Source organism: Anas platyrhynchos, chromosome 1 (genome assembly GCF_047663525.1).
Source record: "Anas platyrhynchos isolate ZD024472 breed Pekin duck chromosome 1, IASCAAS_PekinDuck_T2T, whole genome shotgun sequence".
Lineage (NCBI taxonomy): Eukaryota > Metazoa > Chordata > Aves > Anseriformes > Anatidae > Anas > Anas platyrhynchos.
In genome coordinates, this window is record NC_092587.1 from 58032251 (window position 1) to 58046541 (window position 14291).

General features: G+C 43.8%; 1 protein-coding gene across 1 annotated transcript; it reads right to left on the reverse strand.

Annotated features, from left to right (window-relative positions):
- Positions 1-3252: 3252 nt before the first annotated feature.
- HSP90B1 (heat shock protein 90 beta family member 1) lies at positions 3253-14071 on the reverse strand. Its single transcript, XM_027449454.3, has 18 exons — positions 13907-14071; positions 13526-13625; positions 12724-12865; positions 12528-12644; positions 12058-12389; positions 11073-11184; positions 10249-10365; positions 8201-8317; positions 7503-7640; positions 7339-7416; positions 7182-7247; positions 6642-6911; positions 6181-6426; positions 5772-5908; positions 5294-5372; positions 5043-5198; positions 4376-4474; positions 3253-3508 (listed from the first exon to the last, which is right to left on the reverse strand). Exons 1-18 carry the CDS (start codon positions 13956-13958, stop codon positions 3479-3481), a joined length of 2388 nt encoding a protein of 795 aa, XP_027305255.1. The 5' UTR covers positions 13959-14071; the 3' UTR covers positions 3253-3478.
- Between the last annotated feature and the right edge of the window lie 220 nt (positions 14072-14291).

The following is a 14291-nucleotide window of genomic DNA, read 5'->3' on the forward strand; positions in this document are numbered from 1 at the left end:
CTTTCAGGCCTCAGGCTCCCCACAACGTTCTTGCACAAGAACTCAAGAAGATACACACTGAGCTGGCATGATGAGGATGGCGTGCCAACCCCTTTTTGCAGAGTCTGCAGCAGAGCATGTGAATGCTAGGAATTGCTTTCCCTTGACAAAGGCACCCAGATTAGGCACAGGCTTCAACCTCAAATCTCACTCCCATTGGGCTTGGGAAGAGAAAACATGGGGTGGCAGATGATTCATATAAGGAAACAAAAAGTTCCTAATTGCTACTGGCAGCATACGTGGAGTTCTTGTAATAACACAGGTGTCTAGAAATGATTGCACAATACTTTTACATCTACTTCAGCTGTGAAGTTGGTATTTTATACCTGCCTAAGTTGGAACTGGTTTTCCTAGGGAAAAGGTTGTAGCCCCTTTGCATGTCTACAGGCCTCCCCTTTCACAGAATCACACAGAATCACAGAATTTCTAGGTTGGAAGAGACCTCAAGATCATCGAGTCCAACCTCTAACCTAACACTAACAGTCCCCACTAAACCATATCCCTAAGCTCTACATCTAAACGTCTTTTGAAGACTTCCAGGGATGGTGACTCCACCACCTCCCTGGGCAGCCCGTTCCAGTAAAGCTCTTTTCACACAGCTCTTGCAACTATTTGCTGATTGAGAAAAGCAGCTGAGGTGGGATGAGATCATTCCCTGCTCTCCTGCCCCCATGGATATTTAGGCTGCAGCCTGGGCTTAGTATTGCTAAATCAGAGACCACCTCAATGACCCCTCCACCAGCAACAACAGTAAAAGACTTCATTTGGGCACAAAACGTGAAATTTAAACAATCTAGCAGAAGACATCTAACTAGGCTCAGTGCTGGTGACAATTTGTGCTTTGCTGCACCTATCAGTGGTTAGATTGATAAACTGTACACCTCAACAGCTTTGAGAGCCAGGTAACAGCTTGGTGAATGTAGATGAGACACTTCGGCACTATTTTGTTCTTATTCTAAGTAAGGATAACTGAAACCCACTGTGGTTTCTCTTTAAAGGGACAGCATTCACCAACCCTTACCTGATTCACTTACAGTTTATCAGACTGTCATTTTGCTGCTGACTGACTTCAAATCTAAAGGCTGCAGCAAATTTAATCACAAATTCAGCTTCGTTTTTCCAAATGCATCCTACTTGTAGTGGAAACTGAGCAACAAGGAGCATGGTTTAGCACTGGGGGAACCACTCATGAGTGCCCACCTAGTGGCAGCAAAGCCACCACTGTGCCTGGTTTAAATAGCAGTTACTGCCCTGAATCAGAACAACTACAGGAGTGAAAAAAACAACTCAGTGTGACTGCAAGACCCTTCTTCCAGCAGCGACACTGTTTCAGATTTGACAAAAAGCTACAGCTGCATGTTTGTGCCTATTAATAGCAAACACTTGTCACTCCAGGGTAAATAAAGCAGCTGGACCACAGCCCTGCTGCACATGATAGCCTCAGCTGAGGAAGATGAAGAAGCACAAAGCATGACTCCAAAGTGTGCTCTTTATTTTTGACACTGAAGCAGACAGGGCATCCTGTAACCAATCAATGCCTTCAGAACTCCAGCCATGGAACAGAGCAAAAGGTGGTTTAAAGTCTGTAAGGAATAAACAGAAAAGGATTGCACAGGAAACAAGCCTACACCCTCCAGTAACATTCCTACCAGGTTTCTGAGCTGCAAAACCAGACAGTGGGCCTAAGCCACGCCTGCTACTCAGGCTGGTCAAGCATAGGTAAGACGGGCATGCGTACTTTTAATGCATTAAAGGATTTACTTCATATTTCAAGCTTTATATAGTGAACCTGGAACACTGCAAGTTAAGGAAATATTAAATGAAAACCTTAGTAGTAGTTAATTGCTACAAAACACATGCCTTAAAAATGGTGCTTTTGCCCTATTCAAGAACTTACTAACAAAGGACTGCTGCTATTACAGCTGATACTGCTACCTGCTAAACAACTCAAGAGTTGGACCACTCCTAACTCAACTTTCTGTATTAAAGATGCTTCAGCAGTGAACCCCTACCCCAATTAAGCTCCTTTTCCAGGCAGTCTTAAACAGCATACTTTAATAAACTCTACACCCACAAATAAACCCTAATTAAGTATTTGGGCAACACAGGCTAGTAAAAGTAAACAGGAACACAAGCTTTTCACCTCTGTGTTTATGTGTCTTCACCTAATTATAGGTGATTTCACCTAAGATCATAAGATTTGAAGTCTACTCTTTTGCCTGCCTAGTTAACAAGAGTGGTTCTCAAATAGGAACAGTACTTAGACAACAACTCTATGTACTTTCACAGAAGGCAAATGAAGAATCAATGTAAACCTTTCCTGCCAACTCTGTGAAAATTTGTTTCAGAAGTAGAGGCACTAGTGAGAAAACAGTGCTTCATGCAACCACAAAACTAATGCAGGAAGTAGAAGAGACAGTGGTGTGTCCAACTTCTCTACATTACACAGTATTCCATTTGGTATCAACAGATGCGGCTTGAATTAGCTTAAGTAGGTACAGTGATTTGTCACAGTACGGACACAGAACAAGAGCTAAAAAGTTCAGAAATAACAGCATTAAAGAGGAACTGTAACAGCAAAGAGCTTCCACATGAAAAAAATGGAGAAAGGACTACTGCAGCTGTTGGGAAAGCTACCTGAGTTAAAGGCAGGGTTAAAGACAGTGGAGGATGAGGATAGGCTCCCAGAGAGTAAATTGCTTCCAGCTATTCTTCAACCTTTTAATGAAAGGACAAGCTTTTGCTCATCTCAGCTGCAATAGCTACCACTGCCTGTTCTGTAAAGTGCAATAAAGTCACATCCAGTGCCCCTGTATTTTAAGCATATTTCAGAAAGCCTGCTACAAACCCAATTTTTTTTTTTAAACATTGCCTTTCCACTCAAGCCAGCAGGACTTTCAATTCCAACACTTATTTTTTAAATGCCCTCTCATCTTTAAGATGTCAGTACTATATAATTTCCTGAATACTTATTCCACACAAAGAAGTTTCAGTAGAACCCTTAGATGCCAGGTATACTCGGGATTGAAGAGCACAGCACATCTGTTAACACAAAATCCAGCCTTAAGCATATGTTTTTGACTGTGCGGCTGTACCAGTGTGGAACAACCTCAGGACAGCAAATTCCCTGTTGGACAAAGGACCTGAACACTCAAGACAACCCCTTTAATTCTTTAAGATGAGCTGAGCTTACTGTGTAAAATTTAGAGTTACTGGTGTTTGGGAACATTTTATTTTGTACATGACAAGATTTTACACCAAGTCAGTTAAATAATACAAATTTACATTCATGAGGAATGTTTTAGAAAAGTCAACTTAAAAAAAATCTCCTCTGCCCTTAACCCCCACACCATCCCTCAACCTTTTACAGTGGAAAAAAACAAAACCTAATTCACATCCCTTCCTAGCCCCCCAATGCAGGATGGTAGGCAAGTGCAGTTTACAGTTCATCTTTCACATCTGTGGATTCCTGTGGAGACAAACAAGAGAATCAGAACATTGCTTTTTCAAAGTGCAAAAGGTTACAAAAGCTGTTTCAGATGAACTGAAAGACTGCTGATACTTCCCAAAGCACTAACAGAAGTGATATAACTTTTGAAGAGACATTAAAAAAAACAAAACTTCAGTCCACCCAGATTTAGTTTACCATTTTTAATACTTTAAGTTACCTTTCAGGCATAGTATTAGTACTGTTAACATCCCATAACTCTGCTTACTTATTTACTGCTATCACTGCACGTTATACTACTCTGTAAATGCAGTACTGATAGCATCAAAACTAATACAATTACCTAAAGTTCTGTGTATTATTAAGTAATCTGACAGATAATAGTAGGCAAACATCTCTATAAGCTTTGTATTTTTATTAGTCTCAAGATGTACTGTTACAGGACTCTTCCAAAAGCAGCCTAAGCAAGCAGGTCCAGTCAGGACTTCACAGTAACTTAAAAGTTTAAGATCACTGAGAAACCACATTACTTGATGGCCAATTTGTTGAGACTACTGCCCACAAGCTGCAGAAAGTGAGAAGGTAACAGGAAGCTCATGGTAGGGGATTAACTACTACTTTTTGCCACAGGGCACTCATTACAATATCTTTAGCTTAATTTAGCTCCAAACCCTGAATACACCTGTTTTTTTCTTCTTATAAAGAAGCTTGATACAGAATAAAGATTTGTGCAGGTTTTTTTCCCCCTCTAAGAAAAGCTTGGAAAACCCCTTACACTGACAGCTATGGTCACAGAATGCTAAGTGAAGAAATCTGTTGTCAGGAAGCACCAGGTAAAGCTGCACATAGATATATGAAAATGAAGAATAATCAAACTTGAGATCTTACCTTCTGTGTTTCACTGTCTTCAGCATCAGCATCCACCTCTTCTTCTTCTTGCTCTGCCTCCTCAGCTGCATCTTCAGGCTCTTCAGGTTCTTCCTCCACCTGTGGGAAGGTCATAAACACCTCACTATGCATTCAAATCTTTATTTGCTTACAATGTTCGCTAGTTACAGACTAGCTAAATACAGGCTTTGGTACTATCAGTTCATAACATGTGCTCCAAGTTACTAGAAGGAGAAACTGGATTCTCTTTTGCACTAATACATTATCGTATTTCCCCTGGCAGAATACCAGCCTAAGTTCTTGCACAGCATCAAGGGAAGACCTATACCCAACTTAAGAATTTCTCCATTTGTGAAGTGGGCACATGCATCTGTCTAGCCCCTAATTTACTCCCACAGAACCACCACTTAAAGACAGCAATACTTGAAAAGAGCATAATGGAAGAGCAGAATCCCATTCAACTGCAAAGAGCAGTGGCAGTGGAAGAGGATACAAGCACAAAAGGCTCATCAGCTCATCACTTTCCCAGACAGAAACTTGGATCAAGCTCCTGACACCACTTCAGTATAGGAAACTAGGTACATACGCAAATCTACACCACTGCAGTTACATCTTAATAGATTTAAATATCTGCTTCTTCATCAGTTACAAGTTGTTGGCAACTAACCTTTGCATCCAGGTCAATGTTTAAACTCAAACGAAGCATCCTTTCTATTCTGTCTCCATATTCTTTGGTGTCTGGTAACATATATCCTGATCTCAAAGTTGCAGTTTCAAACAGTACCACTGCAAGATCTGAAACTGTTTTGTCATCTTCATTTTCCTAATATGGAAGCACAAAAAAACCACAAACACAGCTGTTAATTAGGCTGCACTGACAGCTTTGCAGTCAGCATTTCACTACTGTTACTTATTTACCTTGACTCGCCTCAGCATGTCTTTGATCAGTGGATGCCTGGGGTTTATTTCAAATGTCTTCTTTTGGCTAGCATAGTAACTGGAAAGAATAGAAGAAACAGAAATAGTCACATCACTAAGTTTTGAAGAATGGGACCCAGGTACCCCTTTAAACTCAAGAACACTGACTAACATTGTTACCCCCCATATCCCTGCTTCAGTATTAGTGATCCTCTAAAAATACTAGTTATTGTGATAGTTCATCTTATGTCACCAAGTGACAGATGCAAATACTACTGACAAGTATTGAGAAGTATTGCTCAGTAAGCAGAGTTTTACCTAACAGGCTTTGAAACAGTGACTATTATAGAGGTTGCAACTTATTTAGAAGTGACCTTAAATTATGGAGGATCATTTGAACCACATGGAAGCTTCTTGTGCCCACACCAACCAAGGTTTATCAACTGCATTTCACATCTACTGCTATCTGAAAGCTTACTTTGTAGATATGTCCTTCCCAGTTTGGTAAGCTTGAGCCTTCATGATTCTTTCCATGTTACCAGACCATCCATACTGACTAGCCACAAGTGCACACGGAGACTGGGTTAAACGTTGAGAGAGCACAGCTTTTTCAATCTGTAGAGAAAAGCCTTGATATTAGTTCAAGGAACAACTCTTCAAGGGAATTAAAGATCTCAGATCTGCTACCACATGGCCACTTCAGTATTTTATGAAAGCTCTAAGGTGACATTCTAAATCACTGCCTTCCTGAAGTAAAGGTGTTAAAACATTTCTTTATCCAGAGAAGAACAGACCAAGATGTTATGGTCAGCTCCACATCCCCAGAATTTGCAAGGCTTTGTATGAACCAGAGTAGCATATACAAACAAGCATGAAGTATTTCTAACCTTGTCCTTCAGAGCTTTGTCTTTCATCCAGTTCAAGAGTGGTTCAAATTCCTTTTCCAAGGCTTCTCGACTCTCCTTAGATTTTTCACTTTCTTCAAACTTAACGCCTTCTTTTGCTACGTTCTGAAACCTCTTGCCATCAAATTCTGGCAGAGCTTGAATACAGTATTCATCTACAGGTTCAGTCAGGTAGATCACTTCGTAGCCCTTTTTCAGAAGACGTTCAACAAACGGTGAGGACTCAGCCTATAATGAGGACAGACCAAGATACCAGTTTAACACCAATACCAGCAGCTACTGAAAATTGTACTGCTATTTTACAAATGTTAACACAAGGAAAACTGAACTGTAGTAACATGACCATGGCTACACCATGCTTTACAGCAAGTACAGGCAGTTCATGATGTTTATTGTACCATAAAACTATAGCAGTAATATTTTTTCCTTCCCTGCTCACTTACCTCCTTTCTGCTGGCACCTGCCATGAAATATATTTTGTCTTGTTTTTCTTTCATTCTTTCCACATACTGGTCAAGACTTGTAAGGTTACTTTCATGATGAGAGGACTGGAAGCGAAGAAGTTTAGCCAGTCGTGTACGATTGGAGTGATCCTCAATAACTCCAAGCTTGACATTAGTACCAAACTCTTTCCAGAAGGTGTCATTGTATTTTTCCTCTGCAATTTTCTTGATCATATCAAGAGTTTTACGAACGAGTTTCTTTCTGATCACCTAGAAAAAGCAGTAATACAGAGTTACAGCAATGTGCAATTGAAAGATCCCTCAATTCAGCCTCACTGTAAAGAATGGGATCAGGACACTCAAGCGTTCTGACTTAAACAAAAGTGTTCTGAAAACAGCAATGCTTGGTTGCCAATACTTAACTGTTTTAAATATTGTTAGGGGTGTGAAAGTAAAATCAATATGATTTAGATGATAAATGTCTTAACTTACTCATTTTCAATGTGCCCCCAATTAAAAACTTAGGGCCAACTATCTTACCTTTAACAATTTATGCTGCTGAAGTGTTTCACGAGATACATTCAAAGGAAGATCATCAGAATCCACCTAATTGAAGAAGGAATTTTGTAAGTATAGCTAGCAGCATTTGCTAACATAAATGAAGTCTTACTTACTTTTTTTTTTTTTTAATACTTACAACACCTTTAACGAAGTTAAGATATTTGGGCATCATGTCATGGAAGTCATCAGTGATGAACACTCTTCGAACATACAGCTGAATTACAGAAAGAACAATGATCAGGTTATGGATTATTGTTTTTTAAACAGAAAACCATAGCAATAGTCACTTGCTTGTCTTACCTTAATGAAATCGCTTTTTTTAGATCCGTATTCATCAAACAAGCCACGTGGAGCAGAATTAGGAACAAACAAGATCGATTTGAAAGTGACTTCCCCTTCAGCAGTAAAGTGGATGTAAGCCATTGGATCATCATGTTCCTGTGAAGTGAAATTTCATTTAAGTCTATGTTGGCAAAGTATTGGCAAGTCAGTTCTTCTATTTATAAGACGAATTTGCAAGTTATTACATAATTAAGCTACCTAACCATGATTTAAAGAACCAAAACTTCCAGATTCTACTGAGTTACTTGCACAGAAGTTATCTTCTAAGAACTACTAGATGCTTCCCTTTTTTAAAGCAAACCAAGGCGATGCCAAGACCACAGTAAGATATTCTTAAGTCATGTTAAGACTGTCTTTACTTGTAAATAAGGCTTTGTAGAAACACACTGTTTCCTCCTATCATGTACAACACAAACATAGACACTCTTAAACTACATTAAAATTTCCCTGTCAGTTTTTAAAATTTCTCTCTGGAGAAGAGAACAGCTCCTAGCTGAACGCTACACCTCACAGAAATCTTTCAGTTCAGTCCTCTTCCTGGCAGCAAATCATTCTTAAGAACAAAGCACTCAGTGTTGTTTACACAACAACAACAAAAAAATAAAATACTACAGCAAACCTACTGCTTCAGAAAAATTTTGAAGCTTACAGCTTACCTTGGAAAAGGTTTTGTAAAAAGCTTTGTATTCATCTTCTTCAACTTCTTTAGATGGTCTCTGCCAGATTGGTTTTATGTCATTCATGAGCTCCCAATCCCAGACAGTCTTTTCAACCTAGGTATGTAAACACAAGAATAAAGATGCATACTTTAATTCAGGTTTTGAGTCCATTACAGAATCTCCACTGAGGATAAAGTCCTAAAACAGCATTAGAAAAATACGTATTTCTAATCAACAAACTAAATTAGAGAGTGGCCTGGATAATGTCAAAAAATGTATGTATTAGCAATAAGCATATGGCAACAGAATGCAAGTCCACACTTCAGTGTACCCTGTGCACATTTCACATTCACTCAAGTGTCGTGATTACTCTTCCTCTGCAACTCTGAAAAAGACAGCCCAGCAAAGACTATGTTCAATTTAAACAACTCAGTTTCTGTTTATTTAATCCAGTACCACTTTGAGAAGCTCACTGTATAAACCTTAAGTCTGTAAGCCGGCGGGCTCCCTGCCTGTAGTAAGCCGGCGGGCTCCCTGCCTGTAGTAAGCCGGCGGGCTCCCTGCCTGTAGTAAGCCGGCGGGCTCCCTGCCTGTAGTAAGCCGGCGGGCTCCCTGCCTGTAGTAAGCCGGCGGGCTCCCTGCCTGTAGTAAGCCGGCGGGCTCCCTGCCTGTAGTAAGCCGGCGGGCTCCCTGCCTGTAGTAAGCCGGCGGGCTCCCTGCCTGTAGTAAGCCGGCGGGCTCCCTGCCTGTAGTAAGCCGGCGGGCTCCCTGCCTGTAGTAAGCCGGCGGGCTCCCTGCCTGTAGTAAGCCGGCGGGCTCCCTGCCTGTAGTAAGCCGGCGGGCTCCCTGCCTGTAGTAAGCCGGCGGGCTCCCTGCCTGTAGTAAGCCGGCGGGCTCCCTGCCTGTAGTAAGCCGGCGGGCTCCCTGCCTGTAGTAAGCCGGCGGGCTCCCTGCCTGTAGTAAGCCGGCGGGCTCCCTGCCTGTAGTAAGCCGGCGGGCTCCCTGCCTGTAGTAAGCCGGCGGGCTCCCTGCCTGTAGTAAGCCGGCGGGCTCCCTGCCTGTAGTAAGCCGGCGGGCTCCCTGCCTGTAGTAAGCCGGCGGGCTCCCTGCCTGTAGTAAGCCGGCGGGCTCCCTGCCTGTAGTAAGCCGGCGGGCTCCCTGCCTGTAGTAAGCCGGCGGGCTCCCTGCCTGTAGTAAGCCGGCGGGCTCCCTGCCTGTAGTAAGCCGGCGGGCTCCCTGCCTGTAGTAAGCCGGCGGGCTCCCTGCCTGTAGTAAGCCGGCGGGCTCCCTGCCTGTAGTAAGCCGGCGGGCTCCCTGCCTGTAGTAAGCCGGCGGGCTCCCTGCCTGTAGTAAGCCGGCGGGCTCCCTGCCTGTAGTAAGCCGGCGGGCTCCCTGCCTGTAGTAAGCCGGCGGGCTCCCTGCCTGTAGTAAGCCGGCGGGCTCCCTGCCTGTAGTAAGCCGGCGGGCTCCCTGCCTGTAGTAAGCCGGCGGGCTCCCTGCCTGTAGTAAGCCGGCGGGCTCCCTGCCTGTAGTAAGCCGGCGGGCTCCCTGCCTGTAGTAAGCCGGCGGGCTCCCTGCCTGTAGTAAGCCGGCGGGCTCCCTGCCTGTAGTAAGCCGGCGGGCTCCCTGCCTGTAGTAAGCCGGCGGGCTCCCTGCCTGTAGTAAGCCGGCGGGCTCCCTGCCTGTAGTAAGCCGGCGGGCTCCCTGCCTGTAGTAAGCCGGCGGGCTCCCTGCCTGTAGTAAGCCGGCGGGCTCCCTGCCTGTAGTAAGCCGGCGGGCTCCCTGCCTGTAGTAAGCCGGCGGGCTCCCTGCCTGTAGTAAGCCGGCGGGCTCCCTGCCTGTAGTAAGCCGGCGGGCTCCCTGCCTGTAGTAAGCCGGCGGGCTCCCATTCACCTTATTTCTACCACATGTTATTTACCATCTTACAAGGTAAGACCAACTACAGCTGGGTGGGACTGTTTGAAAACACTCCTCTGGAAGACTATGAAAACTGCTGAAGTATCTAACACAACTTAGAAGACCTCATGTAGTCTGAAAGAGCTTACCTTCTTTGTTTTTGGTTTCTTCTCCTCCTCTTCTTCTTCCACTGCAGCTTCATCATCATCTGTTTCTTCTTTCTCTTTTGCTTCCTCTTCTTCTACAGGTTCTTCAACAGTCTCTGTCTATGTAGACATTTCAAAGTGGTGTTTAGACTACTTACTAGAAGTACCTGCCAAGAAACTATTCTCTCAAGTGGCCTCAATCACCCAAGTTAAAGCAGTGCTAAGAGACTGATTGCCTGTTGCAACCATTTCCCCACAGACATGTTTTTTCAGTCACATTTTTCATGACCACATGCTACCCTGGTACACTGTACTTAAATTTTAAGTTCTTCATAGCTTTACAGTTCATCTTTACCAAAACACCAACTTTAATCAGACTGGGTGATGTCAAGTTAGTGCTACACCAAGAAAAACACTGCAAGAACAATCCTTAAAGTTAAAATGCTGCCCAATATTTAGAATGCCTAACCATGCTTGAGAGCTTATCAAAGCTTCCAGATTATCAATTGAAGCATGTGAAATAAAGATTCCTTCTTAGTATTTTGCAGTTTTGCTTCTTTGGGTAAAAAAGTTGAGTTAATACAACCAAGTTCCTTCAAAGTTTGTGGTTTTAGTACAAGTTCGTGCCTTTAGTAGTAAGTAACTAGCAAAATACCAGCCAGTTCTTCCTTTCCACTGAATCTGAGTAGCCAAAACCAGTAAAAATTTAGAGTTTTTACTAGTTTAACTTTCTATACTATGCCCTCCTTCTTGAAATATCTGGCCCTTGAAAGACCATGAGCTATGAAACACAGCTCAGTGTACAATGCTCTGTTAAATGCACTTACCTTGCTGCTCCACACATATATGGGGAAGTTAATGAACTGTGAGTATTTCTTGACAAGGTTTTTAACAGTATCCAACTCAAGATAATCAGATGCTTCTTCCTTCAAGACAAGGCTAGAAGAAAATACACGAGTAAGAGTGTTGGACTAGTAGTTTAAAGTAGTCTTACTAGAGGAGATTCATCTTTCCACTATTGCAGCTCTAGTGACCCAAAATTATTCAACTGCAGCTCAACTAGCAAATATCAAGTTATTCCTTCAAAAACTGAATCTCTATTAAGACTACTTCAATCAGATGGAATCACTTTTTTTAAACAATTGGGGGCATAATACAACATCTGTAAATCAAAACAAAGACCTCAAATTAACAGTGATCAGGACCTTGATGTGTTCTGACTTCATTTGGACCCAGAGGACCAAGACAAACGTTTTCCTTCCAACGAGTATCATTGGCATGCCAATGCCCTACCTTTCAGTAGGAAGAAGTCCTGAAAATGACTGAAGGGCTCCTCTAAGCCCAGAGGAAAGAAACTTATGTGCACATGAAAGTGGAAAAAAAAAATAGGGCTGTCAAACTACATCTAACTTCAAAGTCGCATCAGACCAGTCTGACTGGTGTATTAACAGTCACCTGTTTCTAAGAGAAGGCTCTACAACCCTGTAGACATTTTGTTGTACCACAACTGCATTAAGAAACTGAATGAATCTACAGGCTGCTGAAGTCTGAAATTGCTTGCAAACAGTTAGTTGGCAGTAAGCTCATTGATTTTTTTCCATTCATCTAACAGAATAAAGAACTGTATTGCTACATTACCAGTCCACATTGTGCATGCAGTTAATAGTTTGGATGTTTCTATTCAACTGAAGACATCCATACTCCAAGAATCAAATGCTACATGTAGTCACAATGCCAAAGTCATACACATATTCCAGTGAGAAAGATTTATCTATAAAACGTTTATTTTTTCCAAGGAAACTTAATACTTACGTTATGGTTGTGCCACGTCCTAAAGTGTTTCCTCTTGGGTCATCAATCACAGAGAATTCATTTGAGTCTGATTCCCAAATGTGCTGGGTATCATTGTTGTGTTTTGATGTGACAATAACTCTGTCTGCTACTAAGAAGGCAGAATAAAAGCCAACACCAAACTGGCCAATTAACTCAGATGTTGACTGGCTATCATCCTGCATTTCAGTCATCTTATTTAAGAATTCACTTGTACCAGACTTTGCAATGGTACCCAGGTTTTTAATCAACTCCTCTTTTGTCATGCCGATACCCGTATCTGTAACGTGAAGCATGTTCTTCTCTTTGTCACACTAAAAAAGAAAGAAAAAGATTAAGTCTGAGTTTATTTTAAATCTCACTACCTAATACACTAATACCCTAATGATACAGTCTTCTTACATTCCTGCCACTGCTCTTCAGTAAGAGACGATGTAACTGACATTTCTTACCTTGATTTTGACAGTGAGCTCCTCATTACCAGCAAGAGCATTTTCATCAGTCAAGGATATTAACCGTATCTTATCTAAAGCATCCGAAGCATTTGAAATAAGCTCCCTCAGGAAAATCTGAAACAGAATCCAGTTGTCAGCAATTCAAGAACACACACAAACAGTTCTAGCATGTTCTACTGATACAGGTACTAACCTCTTTATTTTTATATAAAGAATTGATGATAAGTTTCATCATCCTGTTAACTTCTGCTTGAAATGCAAACTTCTCAGATTTTTCTCTGATTTCTTTGATCTGGGATGCATTTAGGCCATCTAGCTGGATAGCTTCTTCCTCTCTGTAAGAATAATGAAAAACTGTCAAACAACCCTGCCTACGTACAGTTTCCACGAATTGTCTAGCACCCACAACAACGGTCTAACTAGAGAAACAGTAACTTTAAGCCACTGACACTGACAGCCCAAATGTGGTGACCAAATGAGATCTGTGAGACTTGCTATCGTCAACTGCCTAGCCACAATCTAAAATGCAAGTGAAAGTCCATGATTGCAAGTAAGACTATTTTATTATGAAGTTGATGGAAAAACAGAGGCACATTACAACTGCTGCAATGCTCAATGTGAGGTATATGTCTGAGGATCTGAAGCAGTTCATTGGTGTAGAGCTATTCAACCAGTGGGCACTAACCTGCCACATGCAGTTATGTGCAAGAATAACCCCTATTTATTTATTGTTTTTTGTAGTACTACTGATATTGGACAAAACCAAGTTGAAAACTTCTGAGTCCAAGTCTTCAGGCTCACCTCTCTGTAGTAGGCAACAATGTTTTCATATATTTTATTTTTAGCATCTGACTGGGTTTCTTTTTGCGTGCTACACCCCCACACCCCACGCTCTGCCAGTTAAGCATGCCTGATACCAAAATCGATTTTTTTTGAACGCGAGAGAACCTCCTGATGCTTTACAAGCCGCTTACCCAGCGCCCCCGCCTACTAACCTCTGAACAACTTCATCGTCGGTCCGGGACCCTTCCCTGCTTTTACCCAAGTCATCCTCCACCGTTGCATCCACATCCACCTCCTCAGCGCTAACGGACGCTGGACAGGACGAGACAGGCAGCGAGCTGAGCCCCTGGGAGTGCCCCTACAAAAATTATCAGCCCCCCACCCGCACCCCCTGCACCCCCCCAGCCTCCCACACCCCCCCCCCACACCTCCTGGGGTGGGAATAACCCCCAGAACCGAAGGCAGGCGCCCCCCCACCCCTCATGACCAGGCCTAGGGCCCCCCCCACACACCCCCTCCCCTCATCCTCCGCCGCCGGAATGTTCCAGAAGGCGGCCGCCGTGAGGGGCTGTGCGTGAGGGGGGGGCACTCACCGGCCAGCAGCAGCAGCGCGCAGCTCAGAGCGAGCGCCCAGGCCGACCTCATGGCGACGCGGGCCGCGGTGGCGGAGACAAGCACGGCCCTGCCCTGCCGGCCCCGCCGCCGCTGCCGATGCCGCTGGCGCAGCCGCGTCCCTCCCCCTCCGCCTTATCAACGGCGCCCCCGCCGCAGCGCGAGGGGGGCAGCCGGCGGCCGGCCAATGGCGGCGCCCCACGCCAAACACGCGGCCAATGGCGAGCCGGCGGGGGCGGGGCGCGGGGCGGCGGCGGCCAATCGCGGCTTTCCATGTGCGGTTTCCTGCGGACGGAGCGTGGCCGGCGACGGTTGGCCGGGCGGCGTTGCGGCCGGCCAATCGTTTGCGCGGAAGGGCTCAAGGGG